The following is a 24,761-nucleotide window of genomic DNA, read 5'->3' as shown; positions in this document are numbered from 1 at the left end:
AGGCTGTGGTTTTGGGGGAGGGAGCCCTTAATGCACTGAGCGCGTGCAATGTTTGCACACAAAAGTTTGTCCCTGAGCAGATGGCCAAGGGGGGCTTATGTATTACTTGCGCTGATGTGAGACCCATGGGCAGCGATCCCCATAGGGCAGAGCATATGGAACCTGCGTGGGCCAGGGCCCTAGGCAGGTCAGTAAACGCTTTGGTGCAGCTTTTGGACAGGCAGAGTGATGGGCTGGTAGAATCACAGAGACCTATGCCATCATCTCAGCAGTCGTCTGGCTCCTTGCCTCTTACCCAGGCAGATCCTGCACTGATTCAGGTGATGCAGGATACTGCAAAAGGGATTAACAGGTTCAGTGAAATGCTGGACAAAATGGATGATGTGGCAGGGACCCCTAGAAGGTCTTATGCTTTAACTACTGTGGTAGATGAAGAGGAAGGAGAGTATAATGACATCCCCTGGGATCAGGGTGATGATTTGGAAGAGAACTCTGCTGCTGGTATAGAGGATCTCATTGTAGCTGTGAAGTAGGCTTTAAAGCTAACTGTGGAGGATAAGACTCCTGTTAAGGGTGTTTTTAAGCGACAGCGGAAGGAGGCTGTTACTTTTCCTTCAGATGAGGGGTTACAGGAATTATTAGAAGGAGCTTGGAAAACTCCTGATAAGAGGCTTCAGATGCCTAAGCGATTCCTTAGTCTGTACCCCATGCCAGAGTCTCATGCGGAGCTCTGGGAAAAGGTCCCAGTGGTGGATGCTTCAGTGGCACGTTTGTCCAAGGCTACTGTATTACCAGTACAGGGCGGTGCAGCTTTCAAAGATTCTGTGGATAAAAAGCTGGAGGGAAACCTCAAAGCTATCTTTGAAGGGGTGGGGTTTACCTTACGGCCCCTTATTGCTTCAGCCTGGGTCTCTAAAGCCATGATAGAGTGGGCTGGTGAATTATGCACCGTGCTGCAGGCTGACCCTGGTGCATTACTGCTTGCAGAAAAGATTAAGGCAGCAGCAGAATATGCAGTGGAAGCAGAGGAGGAAGCTATTAAAATGGCTACCAGAGTGTCCACAGTCTCCATTAATGCCAGGAGAGTGCTTTGGCTTAAAGCCTGGGAAGCAGACAATGAGTCCAAGAAGGCTCTGGAAACATTAGCCTTCAAAGGAAAGGTACTCTTTGGTACCGAGCTAGAGGAGATTATAAAACAGGCCACGGGTGGCAAAAGTACATTCCTGCCGGCCTCCTCAGCAAAGCAGATGTCAAGATTTTCTGCTTTTAAGCCGTCCTTTCGGCCCTCCCCTAGAGGTGGTGCGTCCTTTCGAGGACAGTCTTTCAGGGGAAGGTTTCAGTCCTCTAGAGGCAAGACACAGAAGTCAAAATTTGGCTCTTTTCACAAGAAGCCAGCCACAAAGGGAGAGGATAAACCCTCTGCATGACTGTCAGGGGCTTCGCCCGACAGTGACAAAAGTGGGGGGGCGTCTCACACTCTTCAGGGACGCTTGGACTGCTTTAGGCCAGGATGCCTGGGTGTTAGATATTATAACACAGGGTTACAAAATCCCTTACAGAGGGCCGCCTCCGAAGAGGTTCATCCCCACATCCTTACCAAAGGAGGCACGGCTTCGTACAGCTCTTGTGAGAGCAGCTCACTCCCTTTTGGAGAAAGGGGTGGTTACACCAGTCCCCAGGGCAGAGTGGAAGAAAGGCTTTTACTCCACGCTGTTCCTGGTGCCCAAACCAGACGGGTCTTTCAGACCAATACTAAATTTGAAATCCCTAAATGTTCATTTATGGGTAGACCATTTCAAAATGGAGTCCCTACGGTCAGTACTCCTGAGTCTGGACCAGGGAGAATTTTTGGCGTCCATGGATGTCCAGGACGCATATTTGCACGTTCCTATACACCCGGAGCATCAGACCTTATTGAGGTTTGCCATAGGAGACCTGCATTTACAATTCCGGGCGTTACCCTTTGGGCTAGCAACCGCGCCAAGGGTATTCACAAAGATAATGTCAGTAATGGCGGCGGTGCTGAGGCTCAGGGGAATCACAGTCATACCCTATTTGGACGATCTCCTGTTCAAAGCAGAGTCAGCAGTCTTGCTGCAGAGTCATTTGGCAGAGGCCATCAGTTTTTTGCAGGCTCACGGCTGAATTTTAAATTTGCAAAAATCTCAGTTGGTACCGTCGCAAAGGCTCCAATTCCTGGGAGTCATACTAGACACCCATCTTCATCGGGTATTCCTCACGGAGGTAAAGGCCAGGGATCTGGTCTCCCTAGTCCAGGAGATTCTCAGGGCTCAGAGCATTTCAGTATGGAGGTGCCTCAAGCTTCTGGGGAAGATGGTGGCGTCATTCGAGACGCTTCAATTTGCCAGGTTCCACTCTCGGAGGTTCCAATGGAACATCTTGTCAGCCTGGTCAGGAAACACTTTGACCATGAAATCCGAGATGATAGTGCTGTCTTCGGACACCCGAGAATCCTTGAAGTGGTGGACAGAAATAGATTCACTTCAGTGGGGTCGGTCATTACAGACCTGGGACTGGTTGATAGTAACTACCGACGCCAGTCTCAGGGGCTGGGGGGCAGTAGTCCTGGATCTCAGGCTTCAGGGCCTGTGGACGGCAGAGGAATCTGCGTTACCAATCAACATCTTGGAGCTGAGAGCTGTCTGGAAAGTGATTTCCTTGGCGGGAGACAGGTTACAGAACCTCCCTTTGAGGATTCAGACCGACAATGCCACAGCTGTGGCGTATCTGAATCACCAGGGAGGTACACGCAGCAGATTGGCCATGTGGGAGGTGTCCAGAATCTTCCTATGGGCGGAACAGAATGTTCCAGCTGTATCGGCTATATTCATCCCGGGGATAGAGAATATAGAAGCCGACTTCCTGAGCAGGGAGGAGCTCAAGGAAGGGGAATGGAGCTTACACCCTCAGGTGTTTCACCAAATCACTTCGAGGTGGGGAACTCCGGATGTGGACCTGATGGCATCCAGGATCAACCGTCAAGTGCCCAGGTTCTATGCCAGAACAAGGGATCCACTAGCGGAGGCAGTGGATGCCATGACTATTCACTGGCAGGGAGATCTCCTTTATGCATTCCCACCTGTACCAATGTTACCGAGACTTCTAAAGAAAATACAAGGGCAGAAGGTTCCAGTGATCTTAGTGGCCCCAGATTGGCCAAGGAGATCCTGGTACTCGAGGCTTCAGAGGTTGTCTGTGGACTCATGGCGTCTACCTCTGAGACCAGACCTTCTAAGACGAGGCCCATTCAATCACCTGGATTCAGATCGATTGATTTTGACGGCCTGGCTATTGAAACCATCATTTTAAAAAGAAAAGGGTTTTCTGACGCAGTAGTACAGACGATGATAAAGGCCAGAAAAGCTGTATCTTCGGCAAATTATTATAGAGTCTGGAAGACTTACATTCGATGGTGTGAGAGAAGAAAGGCTCATACATCTCATTTTAAGCTATCAAGAATGATGGAATTCTTACAAGATGGTTTTTCATCGGGCCTAAGCCTTCAGTCACTGAAGGTGCAGATCTCGGCCTTGTCCATCTATTTCCAGAAAAAGATAGCCATTTTGCCGGAAATTCAAACTTTTTTACAAGGAGTATCCAGGTTGAAGCCTCCATACAAGCAACCAGTAGCTCCTTGGGATCTATCACTGGTTTTGGAATGCCTTCAAAAGGCACCTTTTGAACCTTTAAGGTCGGCTGACTTTAAGTTTCTTACGTGGAAGCTAGTATTTTTGTTAGCAGTAGCATCTGCTAAAAGAGTTTCAGAGTTGGGAGCTTTATCATGTAAATCTCCCTTCTTAATTTTTCATGATGACAGGGCTGTTTTAAGAACAGTGCCTCAGTTTTTACCGAAGGTGCTATCTACTTTCCATTTAAATCAGGAGATTGTTCTACCTGTGTTTCAACCCCCAGAGGGTTCTAAGAAAAGGGACAAATTGAGAACTTTGGATGTTGTGCGTGCCTTACGCATATATGTGGACAGAGTGAAGAGTGTCAGGAAGACTGACACATTGTTGGTATTGTATGACGTACACAAAATTGGTTGGCCTGCATCTAAGCAGACTATTGCTAGGTGGTTGCGGTCTATGATAGCCTTTGCTTACACCAAAGTGGGTAGACCAGTACCGGCCAAAATAAATGCGCATACCACCAGGTCAGTTGCCACCTCTTGGGCGGTTCGACATGGGGCCACAGCAGAGCAGGTTTGCAGAGCTGCCACTTGGTCATCTGTTCACACATTTGCCAAATTCTATAGATTCCATGAGTTCGCGTCGGAGGACGCATCATTCGGGCGAGCAGTGCTGAGAGCTGCAGACCTGAGCGTACCCTCCCAAAGGACCGGCTCTGGAACGTCCCAGTGTTGAGCTGTGTCACCAGGACCATTGAAAGAGAAAAAGGGATTTTTGTAAGAACTTACCGTTCGAATCCCTTTCTCTGATATGGTCCTGGTGACACAGCGATCCCTCCCTTACGCTCAGTAAGTATGCCAGAATTTCATGATGTTCATGTTAAAATGGTTAAAAGTTAACAGTTTCTGTTATAAAATGTGCAGATAATGTGCAGGTGTTTGTACTGAGTTAATGTATTCCAGTGGCTTTGAAAGTTGAACTGAAGAGTCCAGGGATGCAGTAGGGGAGGAGCCTACCCTCTAAAGCTTTAGGATAGGTGCCTGGCTCCTTCGGACCCTCCTACATCCCAGTGTTGAGCTGTGTCACCAGGACCATATCAGAGAAAGGGATTCGAACGGTAAGTTCTTACAAAAATCCCTTTATTGAATTGGTCAGAACCCCCAACAACCTATTCAAGTCGGAAAAGTCTGTCTTTCCCACAAGATGGTAGTTTTGACGGCAAATTAAATATACCCCCATGTCAATCAGTCAGGTGTTATAGGAGGGCATTGTACAGCTTTGGACTTCTCTGTGTAATCTTGCATAGTAAGTAAATTGTCTGTTTGCCTCATAAAATATATGAAAGGTGTTGAGAGGGTGTACAGCTGCCAACACAACTAGCAGCCATTTGCTGCCAAATGTTGCAAGCAACCCAATCAAAACATGCTGGTAAATGACCAGACCAAACCAAATGGGCCAGCCCAACCAACTTGTTGAAATGTGCGATTGATACATGCTCCCATACATTACCAGATTTGTCTAGCTGGAAAAAAAATAAAAATTTTTAGATGTGTGGCTGGCTTTGTGCCGCTCAGAGCTATTCAGTTTAGAATGCAGCCCAGGTTTACAGTCTCTTTAGTTTCCAAACTTAATTTATTTTTATTTTTATTACAGGAATCGCCTTTCCGACCAGCATATCTGTCAATAACTGTGTGTGTCACTTCTCTCCTCTGAAGAGTGACCAAGATTACCTTTTGAAGAATGGTGACTTATTAAAGATGTAAGTAAGAGTTGGATGTTAATCATTTTCTAAATGAAAGGAAGTAACCTATAAATACTGTATATATAGTGCAGGTAACATATTGCTTTATGCTTCCTTCATTTCATATTGTTTTGCTGGATTTGGTTGAGCACAGCACATTGTCTGCTCTAGGATAAGTGCATCTCTGTCCGGTTTAAGCGCTAAAGGTGCGTACACACGGGTGCAATTTCAGCACATATCGCTGGGAATATGGTCGCTGAGCGACCACATTGCCAGTGATTTGTGTGTGCTGTCAGCGATGAATCGCCGGGTGCGCGCTCCCGTGTGCAGCCCCTGATGGTCTGCGATCAGCTATTTCCCTGCCTCTTCCCCCGGCAGAGTCTCCTTATTATCAGCGACCATCTCTGGTCGCTGATGAACAGGAGAGACACTCAGCAATATATTGCTGAGCAATATATCTCCCCCGTGTTTACGGGGCATTACTCAGTGGTTGATAAGCTGGTCCATATATTTGTCTTGGGTAACTTTATTCAGCGGTGAGATCTGCAATCAGACGGTACTTCTTTACTTTCACGGCGCCAGCATGGCGCCGTGCTACTTCCGGCTTCTACGCTCGCCACAAACTATGTAAAATAAAGGAACTTAACGCCATGCCAACATGGATAGTTCATACCTCCACTATCCATGTTGGCATGGAGTTGATCTTAAATAGCGTAGCGAGCCACCGAGCCCGCAGCGTGGGCGAGCGAAGCGAGCCCCGCAAGGGGACTCAGACGCACGGCGCCGTGAAAGTAAAGAAGTACCAATCAGACTTGCTATTACCAGTAAGATAAGCAAAGTGTTCATCTTTGTGGATAACAATAAATTGGGCATGGTTTTTAAATCTGATCAGGATGTCTCCTTGTTACAAAGGGAATAGAACAAACTGGAGGAGTGGGCAGATATATGGATAATGTAATTCAATGACTATAAATATAAGGTCTCGTACCTTTAGGATAAATATTCAGTGAGAAACCTACAAACTAAATGGGATAGAGCTAGCAGAATTGTAATTAGAGAAGGCCCTAGAAGTACAAATCAATAACAATCTTGGTTGCAATGCTCAGTGTCAAGGAGCGGCAAATAAAAAATTAGATAACATAGAAGCAAGGGATGACACTGTAATTATGCCACTATAAAGCACTGGTGAGGTCTTATCTAGAATGTGTGCAATTCTGGGCTCCACACTACAGAAAGGACATTCTAGAACTGTAAAAGGTTCAAAGAAGGGCAACAAATCTCATAAGGGTGTGGAGTACTTGAACTATGAAGCCAAGTAGGAATCCTTAGGCTGGAAAAAAAGACTTAAGGAGGAGATCTGCTTAACATGTACAAATAGTGGCATTATAAGGAACTGTCAGGTGTCCTATTCACCTTGAGGTCTGTGAACAGGACATGTAGGCATCCCCTGAGACTTGAGGAGAGGAAATTACATATCCTCCAAACAAAGGGGTTTATTGTTTTGGCAATAAAGGTTTGAAATCTCTGCTAGAAGAGGTTGTGCTGGCATAGATAATACAGTTCAGAAGGCATTGGGCAAATTACTAGCAGAAAACACCATCCAGGGTTAAAACCCTCTTTCTCTATCATTCTTATGGGATACAGGGAGTCGTTCATAACGATGGGGAAAAGAGCTTATCCGAAGGAGACAGGCACATATAAAAATTTATACAGGGTGTACTGGCTCCTCCCCTCTGCTCCCCTCCCTCTAGCTTCAGTTTGAGAACTGTGCCTCAGGAGAAGCACGCATCAGGAAGAGCTCCAGAGAGTTTTTCTTCTGTTTTATTTTCTTTATTATTTTGGGGCTGCTGTTTGGACTTAACAGCAGTCCTGCGTCGTGGGAGACTAGGGGAAGGGTTCAGCTGCTGGCCACTTCAAGGTACCGAGCTGTCCCTGCCACAGGACCACCGTCCTGAGTGGGTGATGTTACCGCGGGCATTGCGCTGCAGCGCGCACACCCCTGGCACGCCGCACACCCCTAGTCCAGTCTGAAGACGTCAGTGGTGAGTATTACCCCGGGGTCCCCCGCCGTGGGGTCCCCGGGTTATTGTGCGGCAAGATGGCGGCGGTATGGCGGTGCCCTGCACAGGGACCGCGTAACCCCCTGCCTACACTGAGACAGGGTACAGTTCCTGTTTTGTCCAGGGCAGTTACCAAAGAGGATTTGGACATTCCCCAATGTCAGTCTCAGTATAAAACGCAGGTAAGCTCCGGCGCCATTACGCTGGGCGGAGCTTACCCAGAGTGAGACCAACTCTGTGAGGGCGCCAAAACCTGCTTCCTGCTTCTTCCCTGGCTGCTGGAAACGCCATTATACTGCTCCAGACACTCCTCAGCGGTGTGGATCAGAGGGAATCTGCTTGCAGAGACAGCTTCAGGTTTTCAGCGCTTGTGTACTTGTGCACTTGCCTGCTTACACTGTAAAGTACTGTTATTGATTACTGTACTGTATTACCAGCTCTTCTAATCGGAGAGCTAAGGTTATCAGGTGTATTGGTCTCCTCCATTATCCTCTGTACACCACCCCACTGGCTTGTTAAGCTGTACAGATCAGATAAGGCTACACATAGTATTTATCTGGTTAATTTCACACTGCATATCCACTGTGTGTGCGCGCTGTGTGAGGGGAGACTGTTTGTTTGTCACAATGGTGAGGAAACTTACATGTATGGTGTGCAGTGATAAGTTTGTGCCAGCATCTTCATCACAGGTTACTTGTGAGCCATGCATGTCCCCTCAAAGTACTGGGGTCCCCCCACAACTAACTGGGCAGCAAAGTAGCACACAGGACAGCTCACAGGAGCCAGCCTGGGCTACAGGTATAAAAACCATGCTTGAAACTGTGACTACACAGTTAACTGCTACTGCAGCACAGACCCAGAGAGTACAAAGGGAGCTGGCTATCCTCTCTGCCAGAGTGGATGTAATTACCCCCACCCCTGGGGATACTCGTAAGAGAAAGGCCCCCTCTCAAACCCCTGATTCCGGGGCTGACGATGGGGATGATGATGATGATGTGGAGGATGCAGACGCAGGTGATGACGAGCCTGATGCTTCACAGTCACTACTGCGGGGCACAGAGCCATTGATTATGGCAATCAGGGAGGTGTTGGACCTTCCCTTGGCTGAATCCACAGCAGGGGATGCCTTCTTTGCTACTCAGAAAAAGCAACAGGTAGTTTTCCCTGAGCAGGCTGACCTGGAAAGTACATTCAAGTCAGCGTGGAATAACCCAGAAATGAGGTTTAAAGTGGCTAAAAAGTTTAAGTCCACGTTTCCCTTTGATCCTGAGGGACGTAAGGTGTGGGAGGAGCCACCAGAGGTTGATTCTTCTGTGTCTCGCTTAGCCAAAAAGATGGTACTCCCAGTACCAGGGTCGTCTTCATTAAAAGACACCACGGACAGAAAGGTTGAAAACACTTTGAAGTCCATTTTTACTGCTAGTGGCGCGTGTCAGCGTCCGGTATTAGCTAGTTGCTATATGGCCAAGTCCATATACACGTGGGCCTCCCAGATCCAGGAAGGTCTTCTGGGCGACATGACAGTAGCACAGGTGTCTGAGAAATTACACCATATTCAGGACACTGCTAAAGTTCTGTGTGAAGCGCAGAAGGAGTTAAGAGCCATTAACGGCCGTAACTCAGCCATGGCAGTGTCAGGGCGCAGGTCCCTCTGGCTCCGGCAGTGGGTAGCTGACGCTGACTCCAAAAGGAGTGTAGAAAGCCTCCCCTTCACAGGTGGCAGGTTATTTGGGAGTGATTTAGACGATTTAATCTCTAAAGCCACGGCGGGAAAGTCCACTTTCCTACCATCCACTCCACAGGCGCCGAAGCGTCCTTTTCAGGCTCACTCCCAGCAGTCCTTTCGGGCAAGTAAATTCCGCCCTAAAGCCAGGGGTGGTTCAAACGCTGCTAGAGGCTCCCGTGGTAAATTCAGGAAGCCATCCGCTTCAGCCACCGCAGAGCGGCCATCCGGGGCAGCTGCAGGGAAACCAGCAGCATGACGGTGGGGCTCCACCATTAGCTCCGGCAGAGGTGGGAGCCAGACTGGCGTTCTTCGGCCAGGTTTGGGAAGCCTCGTGCCTCAATTCTTGGGTGCAGGCTCTTATTACGCACGGCTACAAGCTGGAGTTTGCAGTTCAGCCACCTCAGAGGTTTTTCAAATCAGGCCTTCCAGCATCCCCAGAGGACCAAGTGGTGTTGCAGCAAGCAATCCAAAAGCTGGTACAGGCCAAGGTAATAACCAGGGTCCCTCCCCTAGAGAGGGGGCAGGGTTATTACTCGAACCTATTTGTAGTTCCGAAACCGGACGGGTCAGTACGCCCAATTCTGAACTTAAAATCCCTGAATCCCTTCTTGAAAGTAACCAAATTCAAGATGGAGTCCTTGCGGGCCGTGATAGCGGCACTGGAGGAGGGGGAGTTCTTGGCGTCCTTAGATGTGAAGGACGCCTACCTTCACATCCCAATATGGCCCCCTCATCAGAAATATCTGAGGTTTGCGCTGCTAAACGAGCATTATCAGTTTCGCGCACTGCCATTCGGCTTGTCCTCAGCCCCGCGCATATTCACCAAGGTGATGGCGGAGATGATGGTGGTCTTAAGAAAAAAAGGGTATCTGTGTGATACCATACTTGGACGACCTGTTAGTAAAGGCGCGGTCGCCACAGGAACTACAGACAGCCTTACAAGTTACCATACAGACCCTGTCGGGCCATGGTTGGCTCCTGAATCTGGCAAAGTCTTCTCTGATCCCTTCACAGAGACTCCAGTTCCTGGGCATGGTGATGGACACAGCTCTCATGAGAGTGTCCCTGCCACAGGACAAGGTGTTGGACATCCAGCGGCTGGTCACAGACTTGCTAAGGACCCCCCAGGTGACGGTGCACCAGTGCATTGTCCTATTGGGAAAGATGGTCGCCTCTTTCGAGGCTCTCCAATTCGGGAGGTTTCACAGCAGGATTTTCCAGCTCGATCTCCTAGGGAAGTGGTCCGGTTCACACCACCAGATGCACCGGCGTATTGCGTTGTCATCTCGGACCAGACTGTCACTACAGTGGTGGCTCCACACACCCAACCTGCTGGCAGGGCGTCGGATTGGCATCCAGGATTGGGTCTTAGTCACCACGGATGCAAGCCTCACGGGATGGGGGGCAGTGACCATGGGTCAGTCCTTTTCAGGGCAAGTGGACCCTATGGGAAACACGCCTCCATATCAACAGCCTGGAGTTACGTGCTGTGTATTACGCACTTCTGAAGGCGGGCCCTCTCCTCAGCGGTCAGGCGGTCCGTATACAATCAGACAACGCCACCACTGTGGCATTCCTGAACAGACAGGGCGGGACCAAGAGCAGGCCCTGTATGAGGGAAGCATCGAAGATCCTGTCCTGGGCAGAGAGTCATTGCCAAGCGCTCTCGGCCATTTTCATACCCGGGGTGGACAACTGGGAAGCAGACTTCCTCAGTCGCCACGAGCTCCACCCCGGGGAATGGAGTCTACACCACCAGGTATTCAATTCTCTGGTGGCTCGGTGGGGGACCCCACTGGTAGACTTGATGGCATCAAGAAACAACTGGAAAGTATCCAGGTACTTCTCGAGGGCAAGAGACCCTCAGGCAGAAGGAGTGGACGCCCTCTCCATACCGTGGACGTTCAACAGCCTGGTCTATGTCTTCCCACCGATCCCCCTAGTGGCTCGGGTGCTAAGGAAGATAAGAAGAGACGGAACCGAGGTGATTCTGGTGGCCCCAGACTGGCCACGAAGAACGTGGTACCCGGAACTTCTAAGTCTGCAAAGGGACTCGTGGCGCCTACCCCTGCAAAGAGATCTACTCATGCAAGGACCGTGCGTCTTCCAGGCCTTGGAACAGCTGCGTTTGACGGCCTGGAAGTTGAACGGCAGATCCTGACTCAGAAAGGGTTTCACACTTCGGTCATCAGAACTATGACAAGTGCAAGGAAACCGGTAACAGCTGCACATTACCACCATATCTGGAAAAGATATGTGGGTTGGTGCGAACAGGGAAAGTTTTCTCCATCAGAGTTCAAACTTGAAAGATTTCTTAGCTTTCTTCAAGCTGGTCTGGATCTCGGCCTACGCCTAGGCTCTTTGAAGGTGCAGGTATCTGCGTTATCAGTTTTCTTCCAGAGGAAACTGGCTAATATTCCTGAAGTGCAAACATTTCTGCAAGGAGTATTGCATATACAGCCTCCTTTTGTGGCCCCTACCCCACCGTGGGACTTGGATGTTGTGCTAAAGTTCCTTAAATCCTCCTGGTTTGAGCCCTTGGAGGAAATTGACCTGAAATATTTAACCTGGAAGACAGTGGTCTTACTGGCCCTAGCTTCGGCTAGGAGGGTCTCGGAACTAGGGGCGTTGACTTGCAAGAGTCCTTATTTGATATTCTTTGAGGACAGGGCAGAATTACGCACTAACCCGCGTTTTCTGCCCAAAGTGGTGTCTGCGTTCCATGTGAACCAGCCAATTGTGGTTCCTGCTGGTGGGCCTCATTCTGAGGTGCCGACATCCTTGGACGTAGTAAGGATTCTCCGTGTCTACATCAGGAGAACAGCAAGGATTCGAAAAACTGATGGACTTTTCGTCCTCTATGACGCCCAAAAGATTGGACGTCCTGCTTCCAAGCAGTCTATTGCACGATGGATATGTGCAACCATTAAACAGGCTTATGCGGTAGCAAAGCTGCCTATGCCTGTTGGGGTGAAAGCTCACTCTACTCGTTCCGTGGGGACATCCTGGGCGGCTGCCCGAGGAGTTTCGGCCTTACAATTGTGTAGAGCAGCCACATGGTCTGGCCAACACACTTTTGTCAAATTTTATAAGTTTGATGCTCTGGCCACTGAGGATACTCAGTTTGGGCAAGCGGTGCTGCGGCAATAGGTTCCGCACAATCCCGCCCGTTCTGATATCTTTGGTATATCCCCATCGTTATGAACGACTCCCTGTATCCCATAAGAATGATAGAGAAAATAGGATTTTAATACCTACCGGTAAATCCTTTTCTCGAAGTTCTTATGGAATACAGGGCACCCGCCTCTGTGCGGAGGTTTGCCTTGCTCACTTTGTGAGATATGGACCAATACTGGGTCCTTCTGCTACCCTTCTAGTTCCTGGTGGACATAGGGTGTAGGTTACCTAGGTAACTTAATCTTACATAGTGTACCTTAAAGGTCCACGAGTGTAATTTGTCATTTAGGTGATAATTCTATACATTGTTCCAGTTGGAACACAGTTCAAAATAGTTGTCATGTTGACATGTTCTTAGGCCCTTAGACTTCCCAGGTTATGGGGTTGCTAATGTGGTCTGTTATGTTGAATGTTGGGTGTGCTGGATGAATCTCACCACGGTAAATATACACATATTCCTCTCATATTGTTCTTCTCCTTCGGCACAGTTCACTTAACTGAAGCTAGAGGGAGGGGAGCAGATGGGAGGAGCCAGTACACCCTGTATAAATTTTTATATGTGCCTGTCTCCTTCGGATAAGCTCTTTTCCCCATCGTTATGAACGACTCCCTGTATCCCATAAGAACTTCGAGAAAAGGATTTACCGGTAGGTATTAAAATCCTATTTGTTATGGTTTATTAAGGTCAGTGTTCAACGCACTGACCATATAATCACTGGGTAGTCTAGCTTAGTATCCACTTACTTGACTCTGTTTTAGGGATATACAGCTAGACTTCGACTGGTTTCTAAATATTTAAAACCAGTTGCACTCGATGAGTCAAACAGGTTTTTTTTTCCACCATCATTAACTGTTACTATGGGCCTTATTTTGGTTCATTCTTTCTGACAAAATCCTTCTTAGATGGGCAAAACCATGTGCACTGCAGGTGGGGCAGGTGTTACTTGTGCAGAGAGAATTAGATTTGGGTGGGGTTTTATTTCAAAGTGAGATCTATATTGCAGTGTAAAAATAAAGCAGTCAGTATTTTCCCTGCACAGAAACAAAATTACTCACCCAAATCTAATTCTCTCTGCACATGTTACATCTGCCCCCCCTGCAGTGCACATGGTTTTGTCCATCTAAGAAGGATTTTGTCAGAAAGAATGAACCAAAATAAGGCCCTATGTGTGTTAGAAACCATATAAAATCCTAAAACTATACTTAAATACCATATACCAGCTATTTAAAAATATTCCACTTTTTGGCATTTTCTCTTAGATTATGGTGCCAAAGTGTGTGTGGGTGTGGGGGGGGGGGACAGGGGGGAGCGTAGCGAGGCACTGGGCCCGCTGCGTGGCAATCCACGGCGATCCACTACTTTGGTAGTTCCTCTGCATCTTTGTTATGTGCTACTTATCTACTTGTCTGAAGGTGTATTATAAATAAATGAAATTAATACCCGACTTTCTTCATTGCAGTGACCTAGGAGTCCATGTAGATGGCTTCATTGCTAACGTTGCACACAGCTTTGTTGTTGGTGCGACAAAGGTAAGTTTGTGGTAATTATTGATGACTTGGATAACATTTAAATGGAAATTCTATACAGCGAATGTTTTATGTAAGCTGGTTTCTGCTATTAGCTGTGCTTGATGAAAAGCTGTCCTGTCCTCAGGCAGGGTAAGCGTCCAGCCTGTGCGGTGCTTATGCATGGTGCGCTTTGGCCATGCAATGCAAACATCACACAGCACAAATAATATGTGCAGCCCGTACTTTTTGTACTAGATCGCATCTAGTATACAAAACGTACAGAGCACATTGCTCCAAGTATGGGCACATTTAGGGCTGTCAGCTTTTTTTTCCCTCCTCTCTCTGCAAGGAACTTGAGCTGTATCGTTCACAAATGGCACTATTGTGGAAAGTATCTTTTGTGTTGTCTTATATGGTAAGAATGAGGTGTGCTAATGATTAGATGTTGCAGTGTACACATGGTACAATTTTACCCTTCGATTTTAACTTTAGTCAAAATTGAATCGGTATTGCAAAGACATCGAATGGAGATAGAACCGGTTTAAACTTTCTATCCCAATTTGATGCCACTGTGCTCCCGTTAAGCTGAAATGGAAAAGCCAAATAGACAGTGCAGCAATGACTATATAGTGCAGATTGGATGTAGATCGTATGAATTGTATGTAAATAGCTTGAGTTTGCAAAAATTTAATAGTAATCGATCTAATGCTGTGTACACACTTGTACAATCTGCATGAGATCCAGATGCGATTACAATTTAGACTATCTGCATACAATTTAGACTATATAGTGCAGATCTGCACTATATAGACAGGGCAGCCAAGACTTTCTGGCTGAGATATGGGAGCGCGCATCTTGAACGCATCTGGATCGCATGGGATAATACACTCTGCATGAGATCCAGATGAGATTTTGACTATATAGTCAAAATCTCATCTGGATCTCATGCAGATTGTACAAGTGTGTCGAATAGCAAAGGAATCTGTGTGTACACACCATATTTTACCTGTATTAAGGATAGTTTAAGGCAAGCCTGGCCAACCTGTGGCTTTCTACCTGTTGTGACACTACATATTACATCATACCCTGCCACTATTTTAGTACACTGTTGGGTTTTGTAGTTCCCCCATTATCTGGAGAGACACTGGTCCGTCAGGTTTAGGGTTTTCTTTAAACTAAAAAAAAAAATGTCTTTGTTGCAGGAAACTCCAGTAACTGGTCGTAAAGCAGATGTTCTCAAGGCTGCGCACTTGTGTGCAGAGGCGGCACTGCGTCTGGTGAAACCAGGGAACCAGGTGAGGGCAGGGTCATCTCTAGCTTATGGGGTATTGGATGTTTTTGCGTTTTATAATCTGAAGTCTGCTGCAATCTTGTTGCGTTAATCTTTTTGCCATACTATTTTATCTATTACTTTTCTTGATTTAGTGGCTTGGATTACTGGTTTCACTAATGCCTACAGAGGGAAAATTGCTACACACCTTGCAGTCTACCTATACAGACTTAATAACAGTAATGATCTGGCTATAAATGCAGCAGAGCTGGATGTGATCATCTTCAGTGCTTTCTGCATTATACTTATTTTCCATAGCAACTCATTTCTATTGCAAAATATACATACATACTATCCCTTATCCAAAATGCTTGGCATCAGAAGATTTTTGGATAACTGATTATTCTGTATTTCAGAATTTTTTTTTTTTAGAGGTATCTTGAATTTATGTTGTATAAACACATGAAATACACACATTTTATTTGCACATAAAACCAGGTTTAAAACATGAAACAAGTTTGGTACTTGTGTATTTTCACGGCACCAGGCTACGCTACGTTTTCACTGTAGGCTAAGCTACGTTGTCAGCCCAATGGCAGCCCTGCGTAGTCAGCATAGCAGCCCTGCGTAGTCAGCGTACTGTCCCTGGCAAGCCAAGTGAGCGCCTCTCAAACAGTGCTGGTAACCGCCAGATCCCCTGCGCTGGCGGACCATCTGCCCGAGACATAAGAGCGTCTCATACGCTTGCGCATCTCAGTAATTCTTGCGGCAGCGTACGGCAACCCTGGACATGTCCGCTTCAGGGAGACGGACAGGGTTAGGGGTCTGGTAGCGCGTGCGCCTTGTGCGCAAAGGAGGGGGGTGCAAGTGTGCTAGTGGGTCTTATGAACAATAAAGGACGCATTTGCCAGTGCTCAATGTTACATACTGGCAAATGCCTCAATTTTAAATCCCCACTATCCAATATATCCCGAAGTGTGGCGAGGGCACGTGGTACGCATCCTCCCGACCGGTTCATACCCCCACTATACACGTTGGCGTGGAGTGGATTTTATCAAGTGTGGCTGACATGGATAGTGCGGGTGTTTCAGGAACACATTCACCTGTCATGTCAAGCAGGTTAAAATGGTCAATGGTTCCCACACAATGTAATAAGCGTTGACTGACTACGCTAACTGCGTAACACTGGCTAACTACGTAAGCTCTGGCTAAATGCACTGACTACGCTGGCTGCAGTAACACGATGCTGATACTGACAGGGACACTAGCCGCGGGAACACTATGCTGATACTGACAGGGACGCTGGCTGCGGGAACACGACGCTGATACTGACAGGGACGCACACTACGCTGATGCTGACTACGCTGGCCGCAGGAACACTACGCTAACTATGTAACGGGCGCCGCGATAATACACAAGTACCCAAAGTTTGTGTACAATCTCCTGCACTGAACTTGATTGCCAAGCATGATCTCTGTGCTTCCTTTAAATAGCTTTGATGTGGATCATGGTATCAAAGGTCTGTGTGACTGCAAAACATAAATGATGCTTCTGCTAATTATACTTATTTGGCAAAGGTTCTAGTGGTTCCTGCTTTTTTTTTTTTTTTATAGTGGGGATGTTTTGCCCATAAACCTTTGCCCTTCTGAAAAGAATATGTAACACCGGTTTATGCCACCATAGAACTTACATTCCAAATTTACAAACTCACTCAATTTTTTTTTTATTGCTGAGCAAAATCCACAATAGTCTTGGTTTCCTGTGGAGTGTGTGCTGGGCTCTTTTCCCATTGCAATGCTTTGACAACTGCAGGCGGAGACCTTCTGATATTTGTATCTGATCTTCCTTTAATTTTCTTAGAATCTTTGGTTGTGTGAAATGGAACTCCCTGCACATCTTTCATCCCTTGTCCTAAATTTTCAACTTCAAACTGTATTTGAGACTCATGTTAACATTCAGGCCTAACGTGTCTGCGTCAACAATAATCTCTCTCAGATATAGCAGCAACTCCCCTTGCACTGGCTGCAAGGACTGACCTCAACGCTGAGAAGGCAAATTGAAATGCCTGCCCAGTTGTGACGTGTGCACACATAACAGCAGCTGACATGTAAGTGTGTACAGGCATTCTGCTTATATCTGTACAGGGTGTACCCAGGTTTATTGGCTGGTCATGTCCACATGTCTCGGTTTAAAGGGTGGATTGGTTCAGAAACATTAAGGAAATGTATGGTCTGTTAAGAGGATGAACTACCATGTGTCACAGGAAGCCTTCCCTAAGATAAAACATATTCGGGTACTAATGTATTATCTGGGCTCCCATGTTAAATGCACCCCATTTTTTCATTCCCCTACTATCCAACTATGCATGGAGTTGATTTTATATAGCGCAGCGAGCCACCGTGCCCGAAGCGTGGCGAGCGGACGCGGTCTCATAAGAAAAACGGGAGCCCAGATATTACATAAGTACCCATATTCGTTTTGCACAATAATTACATCATTTAAGGCAAATGCATTTCTTGGGTTTTCATTACTTGAAAATAACATCAGAAATATAATTTACTTTGACTAATTTCAGGCTGGAGCAGTGTAAATGGATTCTCAAACATCTGGCTAAAGCTAAGCCTTCTGTCCAGTTATAACATTTCACAAAATGGCCGTTCCTGCAGTCGATAACATGATGGTGATTTACAGTTTCTGCTAATTCAAATGTGGCGACAAAGTGTGACCATTTTTAGTAGCTTCTGCTGCTTGTGTCCCCGGGAGCCCTACTTCTCCCCCACAAATTCTGGGGCAGGCAGGGAGGCTTACATCTCCCTGCCTGCCGCCGTTCCCCGGGGAACACCGCAGGAGTTAAAAATCGCCGTCAGGGGCAGCCAGCCCCTGCGGCGTTAAATAGGGTGAGAGGGAGGGCTGGCAGCGAATGCTGCAGCCCGCCGGAACCCTGCGAATGTGCAGCAAATCCTTGACAGGATTTGCTGCACATAGCATAATTTGTCATTGAATACTGCCCTGAGTATGGATCTAACTGCAGGAGAACTAAAAGTTCTACCATTACTTGTTCATATCCCAGTGTCTCTCTATTAATCCCCTCTGGTACATTACTTTCTACTGGACTGAATCTCCATTATCAGCCCTCGCAGTCTCCCAATACTTCACAATTCATAAACCATGTCCACTACTTCTGCTCCCTGGCGTCACCATTGTGGCTTTTTGTGCCATGTGCTATATATAGATCGGTCCTTTTCTATGCTTTAATGGGCAGATTACAATGGGAAACATGAGTTATAACAATGGGCTTGTTAATAATGCAGTGTATTTCTCACTTTCAGAACACCCAGGTGACTGAAGCTTGGAACAAGATTTCTCCATCTTTTAACTGTGTACCAATTGAAGGCAAGTAATCGTTATTAAATTTTTCCAAATGTATTCTGGGAACAAACCTGGGGGAAAAGGCATTGTATTGTCAAATTTAAGGAATAATATTTTTTGGTATATTTTTGGTAAATAATAGTTTTGGTTTTCTGCTACTGTGTTGAGGGCTACCATATTGAAGAAGAGAAAAATCATTGTAAAGGTGGCTGTTTGTGCAGCATTCCAGACTTTGATGAAGATATATCAAGATACTTTATAACCAGGGATTTTCTGCATTCTTTGGACTGTGTGGAAACAATTAAACACTATTTGGTCATTAAATCTAAATCACATGTTTACCGCAGTGTCTAGTGTGGCCTCCTATTTGAAATATGAGGCCAGCAGATCCCAAAGTGACAGCTTCTGGGTTGCGTAAAAAAAAACCCCAAATAGTGCTAGTGCGTCGGTTTTAATTTTTAAATACACCGGTCTTTCTGATTCAATTGATTTTCATTCCAGTGGTTGTTTTTTTTTTTTTTTTTTCATGTTTTCCCTATAATAATAATAATAATAATAATAATCTATACCTTTTTCATCCTATCTGGGGGACACTGCAGCTGTAGGTTTAGAGGAGTAGGCACTAAACAGCTAAAACTATTTGAGTTGAAACTACTCTGCTCCAGCAAGCCTTTTATGTAACACCCGCAGGAGAGTCATGAAGATCTGAAGTTGAGGTTATTTATTTTTCTAGTACTGTATAAGTATATAATCTATAGATAAACTTGCGAGCAGGGCCTCCAATTCTGGTGTTTTCTCACTGGTCTCAATTGTAAAGTGCAATGGAGTTTGCTGCGCTATAGAAGAGCCTGTAATGACCTAAAAATATATATTAATCGGTGATCGCAATAGCGTGTATTTTGCCCCAAATTGTGGACCAGGGGCTCAGTTTTACAAACTTGAGTGGGTCCCTGGGTCTGCTGCGGCCACTGTTGTGGAGCTGTTGGCGCCGGGAAGCAGGCGAGGGGCAGTGGCAGCCGGGAGCAGATGAAAAGGGCAGTGGAGGCTGAGGAGCAGCTGCGGCCAGAGAGCAGGAATGCCAGGAGTAATCCCTGTTACTGACAGGTCCCCCGTCCCGCTTCCCTTGCCACACACACCCCTACCTTCTCTCTACCCAGTGCTGTTTCTCTCGCTCTCTCACTCAAGCTTTAACACTTCCTGAATCTTGCTCCCAACTTTCTCTCTTCCTCTTTTGCTTTCTATCAATGACGTTCTCCTGGCCCTGGATGTCCTGAGAAGGAAAACCGTGCATTTCACCATGAGGCACCAAACTTAAACCAGTGGTTTCTATTTCATCCAGCAGGAGACGCTGCAATGTAGACTTCACAATGGGTATAGAAATGTAGTAACTGGGAGCTGGCACATTAAATCTTTCCTCAAGTCATCTTAGGTTAGTGTCTTCAGGAGCTGGTCACATTTTTGGATTCTCCTGTGAGGCAAGAATAGGAAATAATAGATTTATATAAAGTGAACACGCAAGATAATAAAAAAAAAATAGATATTACACCAGTGGTTCTCAACCTCTGTACTCAAGGAACCCCAACAGTGCACGGTTTCCAGGTCTCCACACAGAATCACAGGTGAATTAATTAGCTCCACCTGTGATATTTTAAAATGTGCCAGTGATTAATGACTGCACCTGTACAACTGCCAGGAGACCTGGAAAACGTGCAATGTTGAGGACCGAGGTTGAGAATACAATTACATTGTTTAGGTGGCCATCTATGAAGAATAATGATAAATACACTTAATAACTCATATCAATTGATATGAAATAAATTAAATAGAAATATATAAAGAGCCTCTAATGTTTACTTTCTGAAATATAAGAGCAATTTGTTTGAAAGATATACTTTTGCAGTAAAATGAATGGCCCCGTGGCATGATGGAGATGGCCACTTGTGGAAAAAGAAGTGGTGTCGTGTGAGGAAATGTTATTTAGCTAGGGATTATTCTCGCAGCAAGAGGAGGACAGTGGAGCAGCTGCTTTGCCTCTCCACGCCGGGGAGACCCCTCCGCCACTGTGGTTTGCGCAGGGGTCTCCAGCTCTGAGACTCTCTGGGATTTCTGGATGCTGCTGCCCACAGTGCTCCTCACGGACCCCAGCTTTGACCACACTGGCACCTTGTGAGTATGGGCAGGGCACCTGGTTAGGGGGGATGCCCTGAATTAAAAATCTGTTGAGTAATAGAAAAACGCCACTTTAAAATATGTGCCATTGTAAGGGTGGAGCTACACTCCCCCCTGCTTCCCAGCAGCCCCAGTGCACCAGAGTGCCGGTGGCCATATTTAATAATTACATCTGCCGATCCTTCTATGCTGGTCGTCTCATCCTGCTGCTTGGGGACAACGTTGATCACTAAACTGTCTTGAAGCTAAAATAAAGAGGAATGGTTGTGCACTAAGTATGCCCTAGGTGTGTAGAGGTGCTTTTTACTATTTGGAGCTGCAGTGAACGATATTGGTACTTATCCACATAAAAAATTAACCAAAACACTGCGGTGAAATAGCAAAAGGATTTTAATATTTAATTAAAAACAAACATATGTATGTGGATATACAAATAAAACGGTACTTGTGTATTATCACGGCACCCATCGCATTGCATACCTTAATTAGTGGTATACGATGTGATATTTGGGTGAAAAGACCCGCAATGTACAATAAAATATTGCATGGCATGCGATTTTTAATTGTACAAGCACCCTGATGGGTGCTTGCTATGTTAAATGCACCCCCATTATCAACGCCAACCCGAGCCGTGGCGAGCGCAGCGGTACGCGTCCTCCGACCTTTTCATACCCCCACTATCCACGTCGGTGTGGAGTTGATTTTAGATAATGTGGCGAGGGGACGCGGAATACATGTCAATCCGCATCCCCTCGCTGCGCTCGCCACACTATCTAAAATCAACTCCACGCCGACGTGGATAGTTGGGGTATGAAAAGGTCAGAGGACGCGTACCACTGCGCTCGCAACTCTTCGGGTTGGCGTTGATGGTGGGGGTGCATTTAACACATGAAAAGGTCGGAGGATGTGTACCGCCACCCCTCGCGGGCTCTCTGCGCTCGACATGCTTCGGGTTGGCGTTGACAATGGGGGTGCATTTAACATAGTAAGAACCCATCAGGGTGCTTGTACATTTAAAAATCGCATGCAATTAAACATCGCATGCGATGCGATCAGATGCCCTGCGATCAAAATCTTGGGCGCCGTGATAATGCACAAGTACCAATAAAACAAATCCCCAAATAGAGATATTAATATTTCAACAGGTGCAGAACCCTAATGGTTTAACTTAATACTTGTAGAGCCAACTGCTATCACTGTATACGAATATATTGATGATTTCGTATTATTATTAGACAGTTCAAGTATAGACTTAAAAATCTAAGCAGGTAGAAATGAGCAGATGTATTCTAGTAGCCAAAAGCAGTCCAATTGGTAGCTTAGAGTTTTATGAAAATGCCAGGATGGTAAGCAGCTGTTAGATGTTAGTGCAGCAAAGCAAATTGTGCTAGTTGTAAGTTAGCAAGCAGGCAGCATGTAGATGGGTTATATTTACCACTTTCTTATGTGATCTTATGGTAAGTAAATGTTTAGTTTTTACTGAAAGCGAAACATGTTTAACCATATGAGTTGGGGGTTTTTTTGCCCCACCTGTCGGTTTTTAATTAAAGGAATGTTTAGGAACAAAACTGTGTTTGTAGTTTATTTTCTTCCTCAAATGCTCACTGAAAGTAAGGCTATACTTCTCTTTCATCAGGGATGCTTTCTCATCAGTTAAAGCAGCATGTCATTGATGGAGAGAAGACCATCATTCAAAACCCAACTGACCAGCAAAAGTAGGTTTCTTTGTTTCCAGACTTTTTGTCCATGAAAATGCTACTCCTTAAAATGCCAGCTTCACTTTGGGAGAGTGCTGTTTGTTTGTACTGCCTGCATATTTCAGTTATCTAGCACACAATAGATTATTCCACGCAATCCAAAACTTTATTACTTTTTTGGTGATGCGACATGCTCCGATCTGTGGTTCTTCTACATGAGATTGGCGCTAAACAAAGAAACTGTGGAACCTAAATATGTAGCGCAGAAGAGAACTTTGTGTAGCTTCTCACTGTGCTTTTCTGAGTAACACGCTTCATGGTTTCCTTGCTCTTAATTTTTTTTTTTTTTAAAGAATTCCCCCCAAAAAATAAATGTACAGTAAGTAATATGTTAACTTCTATAGCTTCAGCAGTAACTGTTATCGGTTTTGTGCACTACAGATTTATGCTCCACTGCACTGGTGTACTGGTTTACTTTTAAACATTAATTTGAGGACCGGCAGACAGTTCATCCCTGTCTGCCTGCTACGTGGGAACCCTGGAGGGTCCTGGTTGCCACTGTCGTGTGCCTCCATGACCCGTCCAATGGTGCTCCTGGGACCCGCTGCATGTAGCTTGCGTTACGTGTCCACGGCTATCTGCCACACCACCAGGGTAAGCAGACAGTTAAGGGTGCACTTGCACCACCTTGGCACGCCCCCAGAGTAACGCACTGGTCGGCATGAGGACACAGACACTGTCAGGGTGGCTGTGTTTGGCGCGCCTTCCATTGACAGCCGCATTAGAGGATGCGCCATTATAGGGCAAGGGATTGGTTAGTGTCTATGGCTCATACAGAAATAGTTTATTTGGGAGTAATAGTTTCATGTGGAGATGAATAGAAAGTATAGTCTGTTTAGGAGGGTACATGAATCTCCAAGTGTTCACTAGTTGAAAATCATGGAGAATAGTATTTTTAACTTCTTTTAAAGAAGATCTTAGGGCTCCAGTAGATGTACCTAAAGAGGTTCCAAGGCCCAATTATAATCACCTCTAATTGGAAGTATCCCCTCGATAGTGTGTTCAATCACTTCCAGCGATTCCCTAAGGAAACTAGGTGGGGCAAAGTTTAACAAAAGTAAATGTCTGATGGGCAATATAGGCCCTCACCAATAATACCCATAAATGGCATAACCTTGACTTAAACAGTTTAAGATGTTTAGCAAATAGGATAGTGCCATCCCTAGCCTTTGCATCTGAACAAATCAGCATCCCTGAGGAAAGTGACAGGAGTGAAGACAATGTGTTTATTATAAGAAGATCCCTTCAGCTTTCACGGTGTGCAGAGTATGTAAAAAAAATGTGACCTTCTCTGCACATTAATGCCTAGAACATTGAAAAAAAGGTTTAAGCTAGCCATCTTTAGGTAAAACCCAGTTTGACTGTCCAGATAGAAATTCTCTCTCCGTGTAGACCCCTAAACAGGAACACTTTATCAAAATGACTTGCATAGTTGAATGAATAAAAACAAATGGCAGAAGGGGGAGGGAAGAGGACTAAGGAACAGAAGTTGAAACAAGACGCATAAATGTATGGTTATCGCAAACATACAGAGTCATGAACACAAAAATGCATGGATACTTTAAGAAAATTAAATCAAAAATAGCATTGTGATACTTTGATCCACAATGTTGTGACCAAGAGGTCATAAACGAAAAAAAAAAAGAACATTGAGAAATACTCGGCACGAATAGCCATGGAAAACCAGTGTTGGTCCAGAATATGTACAGCGGAGAACGAGGGTTGTAACGGATGTGACAAAAACAATTATTATGCTTCGTAGTGACTCGAAAGCCTAGGCAAGATTATATTGTCAAACAGCGGGACTTATTCAAAGTGAATAACCGCAGGATTAGCAACAGAGATCCTTTAATATGTAATCCTTCTAAAGCAATCTATAAGGGCAATATGGTGGAATAAGCTATATGTTAACTATATGTTAACTGACATTTATCAGCAATTCGTTTTGGATAACTAAGATATAAATAGTAGAAATAAATAGCAATTTATACTTATCCAGGACATATGAGATATTGAATATCCAGAATTCAATCAAAGGCCACTGTTGGTTAACTGCGGATGTGGTAGCTGTTCAACACAATGACGCGGTCTGGAATTCTTGACCTTGCTACATGTTTCCCTGCATGGAAGGGACGATGTGGGCAGTTCAAGGGGATCAATTAGATTAGTGTAATAGCTGGTAATACTGAAGCTGTACAAACTTTAGGGACATCTTCATATTCCTGTAACATGTAGAAGGATACTTCATGTACAACCCCAACTTCAGGGAAAACGCCAACAAAATCTTAGTTCTCGGTTTTTGAGTTAGTCAGTGAGGGGAACGGAGGAGATGT

At 45.7% G+C, this 24,761-nt stretch overlaps 1 protein-coding gene and 1 long non-coding RNA gene across 2 annotated transcripts in view; one reads left to right on the top strand and one right to left on the bottom strand.

Moving 5' to 3' along the window:
* Window positions 1-24,761, top strand: part of PA2G4 (proliferation-associated 2G4) — a 50,259-nt gene that overhangs the window by 14,111 nt on the left and 11,387 nt on the right. Inside the window, exons 3-7 of the mRNA XM_083169171.1 lie at window positions 5,304-5,409; window positions 13,815-13,884; window positions 15,066-15,158; window positions 18,463-18,526; window positions 22,308-22,386. Of these exons, the coding sequence (XP_083025297.1) occupies window positions 5,304-5,409; window positions 13,815-13,884; window positions 15,066-15,158; window positions 18,463-18,526; window positions 22,308-22,386 (412 nt within the window). The remainder of the gene's footprint in view (window positions 1-5,303; window positions 5,410-13,814; window positions 13,885-15,065; window positions 15,159-18,462; window positions 18,527-22,307; window positions 22,387-24,761) is intronic.
* The window catches only part of LOC146057668 (uncharacterized), a 70,040-nt gene continuing 63,547 nt past the window's right edge, over window positions 18,269-24,761 (bottom strand). Inside the window, exon 4 of the long non-coding RNA XR_014469762.1 lies at window positions 18,269-19,970. This is a non-coding gene — a long non-coding RNA (uncharacterized LOC146057668). The remainder of the gene's footprint in view (window positions 19,971-24,761) is intronic.

The sequence above is a fragment of the Crinia signifera genome, chromosome 2 (assembly GCF_055691185.1).
Source record: "Crinia signifera chromosome 2, ASM5569118v1, whole genome shotgun sequence".
In the NCBI taxonomy this organism is placed as follows: Eukaryota; Metazoa; Chordata; class Amphibia; order Anura; family Myobatrachidae; genus Crinia; species Crinia signifera.
This window is presented reverse-complemented; position numbering and strand designations above follow the sequence as displayed.